Raw genomic sequence first — 7500 nt, 5'->3', positions numbered from 1 at the left:
CAAAACTTTATATTAATCATTTCTTATGTTGTTTTTGACGCTGAACAGTGCAAAAACCCAGCAATAGAACCAAAACATTAAACATTAAATGTATTGCATCTACCTTTACTTGGAGAGTTATGTGCATTTTGGGGAGCGCAACAAAGAAAGGAATCCCTCCCCCATCCCCCCTCCCAAAAGACACCGAAATTGGGGACCATAATTAAACGGGAATTGTCGGTCCCCTCCCCCCGGCTCCTTACGCGGCGACAAGCATAAGCACGAATTCGCGGTACCCTCGAGGCGCGGCCCGATTGACTGATGAAGCCATTCATCTCCTAATACGGAGCCGCATGGCCCGGGATGCAGTGAGTCGTCCTTCGTCCTTCCTACTGCCCGTAAACGGAAGGCCAAATTGCGTTGGTATCGTACATCGCCCCCAGGGTTCGTATTACAACTCACCCCAACGCCTCCGTGTCTCTGATTCGCGGTTCTCGTTACGTGATTTCATATTATACGCCGCGGGGACGACGCGCATGCCGGTGCAGGGAATTGGAAAGTTTTCTAAATTTATTTCGCGACCCATTGCACCGGTTTGTTTCTTTTTTGTTTTTGGTGATCGCGAGACCTCGTAGAGGATCACGATTACAACGATACGGACCTTCTCGTATTTGCCGGTCTCTTAATGTTGCAACAGGACACCGCAGTGGTGGTGGTGGTGGTGACAACGGGCCATCGCCGGGTGCCCGGCCATGCCAACACATATATTCTCCTGGATGCCTTTTTTATGATTCATGTCAACACCGATGCATGTTGCTGGGTGTCGGGGGGTGGGGCTGGCTGTGGCGGCTGTGGCCGTCCGGATGAATAATGAAATGGCTGGAGAAAGAAACATCTCTGAACTCGCCTTGGTCGGGGGAATGGAGGTGTGTGTGGGCACGAGGCCACTAATTGGGCGTGTATGTGTGTGTGTGTGGATCGGGCGGACGCGGTCACACTCTTTGATTGCCATTTTCCATTTTGGCAACAACATTCCAAATCCCCGCCATTCCTACCCCGGCCAAGATTCGAAAATGAGGCAACTGTCGGCGGACCAACCGTTACCGAACCGGTTGCAGCAGCCGACCGCGAAAAGTGATCTCCACTTCACTCTACACCACACCACACCACACCGGAGACCCACCCGGGCAGATGTTAATCCCGGTGTGTTCGTTGTGCGTGTGCCGCGTGGTAAGCGGATTGATGGTCCACACCAGAGAATGGAGAAGAGGACCGCTGGTTGGTTGGTTGGCCGTTTTTATCTTTCATCACGATGTAAATACCTTCCTGGCCCCCGGCCCTCGAAATATCTAAGCATACCCGCTGCAGCCGCTGCTTGTCTGTCTGTCTGTCAACTGTGGACAGCAGCTTCTCCCCCGGTCACTGTACGGAGCTTTAGGGGGGGGGGGGGAAGAAAATCGTGAAACTCTTAATCTGACGCCTGTCGGTGTACCAGGTCGGGCGGAGCCTTCACTTAGTAGTTTATGGTAATTGATACAAGAGCATTGTCCACCGTTAATGCTCTATAATCCGCTAAAGAGCCCCGCGGTCGCGTCGGTGCGGAGGCTTTTGCTTTGCTTCCAGATGGAGCAGATGATTCCACGGAAATCTCGACGCGATGAATGTCCAAATGCTACGAGAACGAGACCATCGTGTGAAGCACTCATGGAATGAGTCATTCCGGTGGTTGTTCCGGATCCAGAACCCGCAGAGGAACTCCAGAGAGGTCGGTCCACGAGAACAAAGTCACGTTTGAAGTGCGAACCGAAAATCTGTTTGGCCAAATATTTGCTCCGGATTTATGTTGTTTGGTGGACGCGCGTATAAATCAAATTGACCGCGCCCACCGCGCCTACCGACACTACCGCTTCTGTCGCGGCGTATTTTGGCAGCAAACCGGGAGGGCAACCGTTGCATTGCGCAAGCGAAGGAAGCAAACGAGATTTATCGCGCCGGTGACGCGCCGTGCACTTGTTTCATGCATACGCGCGTGATGCATTCCATTCCTTTTCGGCATCGAAGAAAAACCATCAACACCGGGACCGCCGTCAGAAGGCGTTTTTTTGGTTTTCGTTCCTCGTAATTGTCCTTCCTTCGTCGTGTTTGTTGCGAGAGATTGACATTCGTTCCGTTCCTTTGGTCCATATAAGGGGAGGTGAGTTGGTCAGTCAGGGCCAGCAAAGGGAATGGGATCGCGATGTGTTGTGATAACGACGACGCTGATCAATTATTTGATTGCCAGGTGAAATATGACTTGCCATGGAGGAGCACCGCTCCGTTCGAATGTCATCCCATGTACGGCATTTCGTGCGACCAGCCTACGGGGACCACACCTAATTGTTGACATTTGCTTCGTTCAATTTTTCGGAACGGGATCAACTGAATGTTGCTTTTTTTTTTCATCAAAATGATAAGCAACCTCTACTCTCAAAGTTTCCGTCGATCGAACGATCGATTATGGAGGGCGTTTTCATGTATTTTTAATAAGCCATCCGTAACATAAATCATCGTTTGCCATGGTGAACAGGAGAGAACGGATTCCGATCGCTAACTGAGCGACACCGACGACCTGATGAGGATGACGAGAAACGGGCAGGACCGCGTGTCCTTTCGCAATCGATCGCAATCGATGGCAATCGATATCAAGGACCTACCGCACGCACCGTCGTATCGTTGCCGGAAGATATTCAGGCGCATAAATCAGGCTGTCATTGAGATTGATACCTGAGTTGAGGTAGTAGTAGTAGTAGTAGTAGTAGTAGTACACCTTTTCACATGATTCTGGGACCACCCCGCAAACCACAGCATAACGGGGCTTCTCAAGGCGTGCCGTAAATGCCGGTCGTTGGTAAACAACAGTGGCGTCCCCCGGGGGGCCATTGTTTGCAGATCGTTCTACCCGATCCGGGCAGCATCTTCCCCGTTTGTGGCCGTCGAACGGATGGACTTTCACCTCCACACACACAACAATCGGCACGCATTATGTATCGTTTTATGTGTCGTAAAGCAATCGGTGAAAGCATACCGCCACTGACGCTGACGTCAAATCGCCGGGAGGACAAGGAGCGTCGTCGAAATTGACAACGGTGCTGGCGGTGGCGGTGGCCGTGGTGGTGGTACAATGGCATGGATAAACAACGAGAAAACAAGCACAAAACATGAACCCCAAAAAGGGGATGGGCCCGGGGATGGATCGATGGGAAAATGCACTGATTGACCGGCGGCGTGTCTGGCCGGGGACGGGGACAGACCGCTGGTTATGAGCGTTTTACGATGCGTTCAGTGCGTGTTCTGCCATTGTTCGCCAAACCACGGACCACGGACCAGGGAACCAAAGTACACGACCAAACATGTTGGTGCGCGCGTATGTTTGTGTGTGTGTGTGTGTGAAAAAAGAAGGCTTGGGTGGTCGCGTCGATCGTTTGAGAGGTTTGATCAGTGATGCCACCGATGGTCCTACTCCTCCCATTCGCATACTGATTGCATGCGGTGGCAATTTGATTTCCATATAAACGCGTTTTTAAAATGTTCTCAGTGGCTTGCATTCGCTTCGCGTTGTTTTCGTTGTGAGGATGAGAAGATGGATGCAATCAGGTGGAAAAAAGGTTTTTTTTTGTCTCCTCGAAACGGCTACAAATGTTATGCACGTCAATATTTGGATAGTATCAGTCACAGAAAGCCGATCTCACTATAATGATGGGTAACCAGAAAAGGGGAAATCCATTCAGCGCCACTTCCATTTAGGAATCCTGTGCGATCACCAACTTTCACAGGTTCACAGCTTTGAAAGGGATTGGCATGCCCCCCGAGAGGGAGCATAGGTGCAATCACAATGGTCAATGGTCGAACGTGGCATTATAATGCTATTTAAGGTACTGTATATTTACGAAATTCATTTAGGGGTCTCTATTCCGGTTTAACTATTTTTAGTAAGACGCTATTGTTGAGATTACTAATTTTGGAACACATTTTCGAACTGTTTCAGTTGATTTGTTAAGCGTCAGACTCCGGGGTCAACATCTAGATTTACAACTAACGATCGCCAATACAATTCGCATCCCCGAGGTGATAGATTTGTGCAGTGTTAATTGTAAGGCATTTGGCGTACAACTGGCATGGACTTTCTATCGATCGGCATTCACTTTAATTAATTATAAAACAATCTAATAAAAGGAAGGGGCTTGGATTCACACACTCGTTGATCGAGGGGATCGCGATCTCTCTGTGATTCCTGCTGGCAGGGTTATAACTGCAGCAGGAGATTGCATAAAGCGTCTTGTGGTGCGCCATCTGGTAATCCATCTTCACCGAGACCCGGCGAGCGCCGGTATCATGTCCTCTCGCGGCCCAGCATGCCAGAGAAGGTGCGTGTACGCGGGTACGATTAATGATCCCGAGTGGCGCTCGGCGCTCGCGAATGATCAATTGGACGTCGATACCTCACATGATCGCAGCAGGAGGTCTCCACCGTGTTTCGCCAGTCGTCGCCGTCGTCGGCATCGTTGGCGGCGATGTGATAATTTATAGTGCGTACATGGGCAAACTGAGTGGTTCGCTGATAGTCGCGATCGCGCCGCATTAGAGCGAAGGCCCATCACTCAAACGCCAGACTCTCTGAAACGTTGTTGCGCAAAGAAACCACCACCGCGCACTAGGTGGTCGGGGGGGAGCAATCTACTAACGACTTGAAGTGATCGTGTTCGATCTGAGTAGCTTGTTTGACAGATTGTTGGAGATCGCGAAAATGCGTAGCATATACGCATATGAGCTAAGAGAGGTCCTTCCATTTAATCGACCGACTAACGGTAAACGAAGGGGAGCGTACTTACTCGAGATATTCGGTGAGTATGTGGCGGGAACAGCTGGACCACTGCCAGGGATGCGTGTTGTGGTCGATCGTACGCGACATAATACGATCGTCTAGCACCGGATTGCCGCGGAATCGTTGACAACGGGTGTCGTCATCGTGGGGCATTCCTAACCTGTCGAGAGCCCAAAAGAGGACGAGAGAAACAACATAAATGATAAAACAATAGCAATAGAAAGCGAGCGAGGGTTGGGATAATGATCGTGTCCATACGGATGATGGGGTCTAAGTAGAATTGGATCAAAACGGCTCATCATTCAGAGCTGAAAGGCATAGATTAACTGGCGCCAACATGGCATCGATGGGCGCGTGGCAACAGACAACTCGGCAAGCAATGCCGATCGCTCGGTTCGAGTGTTCATAGAACCCAAGACCAATCCAGGTGTTATGCTATGTCATCTCGCGTATGAGTCACCCTGAACCGGCATCTAAAAGTGGCCGTGTTTGGAGCGAATACTATGTAAATCGGAATGGCTTTCGCGTGACCATAGAGGTCCTGCCCCGCATCCGCAAACACGACACTTGAAGAGGGCGGCGCACACTGGCATACCGAATGAGACCGAGTGCTCTGTGCCACTTCTAGTGGTGCTCCAAAAATGGGGAAAACAGTTTATCTTCTCCACGACCGCGCAGGTTGCAGTGGCAACGTCCATCGGTCTGGTTTGGTTGCTGACTTACAGCCTGAATGCACCACCCCCTGGGGTGAGGGCACCATTTGGGGTAAGCAGCGCGTGTACGCAGACACGAAACTACCTCGTAAAAGTCGGTCTTTCGCCACTTCCGCACACCGACCGAGAGGCTGTTACCAACGAGCTACTGCATCATCAGCTGGCAGTGGGAATGGCTCTTGAAGCTGGATCGTCATATGATGATTATATTGCGCGTGGCTGCAGCAGACGCGTCGGGCATCTCATCTCATCAATATCGAATGAAGACGCAAAACCAGACCAGAGAGTCTGGTTCCAAACCAATTTCCAAAAGATCCAATTTTGGATAAAGTGACATTTTATGGGCTATCAATACACCACTCGTGAAGTATGTCAGTAGGTAGTATTTTATGTCAAATCCAAAAGTATGGTTTACATGAGTATTAAAAGTGTTAAACTAAGGGGTAGTAACACTGCGACCGATCACTAGTAGGTGACGAGGAAAATTATGATAATTAGAAGGGTATTAATTACATGGAAAACCTTACTTTACGATCCAACATGAGGTTACAAGATGTTTTTCGAACCACGATCACCACTACCACCACTAAATTGAAAGCCAAACATAGCACTTTAAAAGTTAAGATGGATGGAGCGCACACTTGAAGGCCGAGATCTGCAACGCTGCTTAACTAATTAGGCATGTGCGCATGGCATGGATCTGCTGGTTCTGCTAGGGCGTTGCATGTAGGAAGTGGCCCTCCCCATGATTAACACGAACTCGTCTCGTTAAAATAACAGCGATCTCGCGTTCGCGAACGAATGACAGTAGCAGAACAATAAAGCCATAAAACGCACGGGACCATCCGTAGTACCCCGTTCCCCCGGATATCTCGGAGGAAGGGTCCATCTGTCTGGCTCGGCCCGGTTAATCGCGGTTGTCTGGATCGCGCAACTCTCCGTCTGTCTCCACGCGATGGCACGAACCCATTTGTACTGGGGTGGCCGATTTGACGGTCATCGTGTGGTGGAGCGCGCGCGTGACCGGAGGTATTTAATAAATTTTATTATTCGCGATACTTTAGCCTTTGTCCAGCTAGCCAGCCAGCACAGTGGCCAGTAGCAGTAACGGTGGGGTCCGATCATTAAGCAAGCCACGCTTTTGGCACGAGAAAGGCGTGTCACGCGCGGGATGGTGCGGATGATGATCGAGCGACCGGTGATTTATCATCCGCCCGGAGATTGTGAGCCGCTCGCCCAGACGCTGCTCCGCTATTAGCCGGAGATTAGCTGACTGCCGGTGACGCGACCTTCGGCCAACGGTCTGCCAACATCTCATCGTGTTCGGCGCAGGGGGTGGATTTCGCACACTTACACATGGCCCAGCTCGTGAGCGATGGTGAACGAGGCGGACAGGCCATTATCCTGGACGATGGCGCACGCCGTCGGCCGGCAGATTGTGCCGAGCTCGGCCAGTCCGAGCGTTTCGCAGTTGTTGGTCGCCGGTTCGCGGCAGATCTGCTCGCGGGTCAGGATCAGCGCCGCATCATGGTGGAAGTTGGTCGTCTGCTTTAAGCGACAAAAGTCCTGCAGCATGTGGGTCGCCGATACGCCTGAATGAAGAATGGAGAGAAGAGAAAGATACGAATTAGCATGGGTATGCGCTTCCGTCTACATAACTTATCCGCGACAAACGGCGCAAGGATAGATCTAGATCGATTGTAGGAATTGTAGAGCAATTCTCATCAGCTTACAGAGAGCTTACATTGAACCATCAGCTAGCAATTCAAATGCTCCAAATGGTGCTTTGTCCTCGACAGTGACGCAGCAAATGCAAATGGGCAGCAGCTGGCCGGACGTCTGGACGATTACTATTTACAATTAGTATTGCTAGTCACCATGCCACCCCCCTCCCTCTCCTCCCAACTGCGGTGGCAGGCGATTAAGATTGCAACAAACTTACAGTTT

At 50.7% G+C, this 7500-nt stretch overlaps 1 protein-coding gene across 7 annotated transcripts in view; it reads right to left on the bottom strand.

Moving 5' to 3' along the window:
• Window positions 1-7500, bottom strand: part of LOC125950169 (A disintegrin and metalloproteinase with thrombospondin motifs 15) — a 140436-nt gene that overhangs the window by 13840 nt on the left and 119096 nt on the right. For all 7 annotated transcript variants that reach the window (XM_049677879.1, XM_049677873.1, XM_049677876.1 and 4 more), the window contains exons 9-10: window positions 6908-7145; window positions 4848-5000 (exon numbers count right to left, since the gene is read on the bottom strand). In XM_049677879.1, the coding sequence (XP_049533836.1) occupies window positions 4848-5000; window positions 6908-7145 (391 nt within the window). The remainder of the gene's footprint in view (window positions 1-4847; window positions 5001-6907; window positions 7146-7500) is intronic.

The sequence above is a fragment of the Anopheles darlingi genome, chromosome 2 (genome assembly GCF_943734745.1).
Source record: "Anopheles darlingi chromosome 2, idAnoDarlMG_H_01, whole genome shotgun sequence".
Taxonomy (NCBI): domain Eukaryota; kingdom Metazoa; phylum Arthropoda; class Insecta; order Diptera; family Culicidae; genus Anopheles; species Anopheles darlingi.
This window is presented reverse-complemented; position numbering and strand designations above follow the sequence as displayed.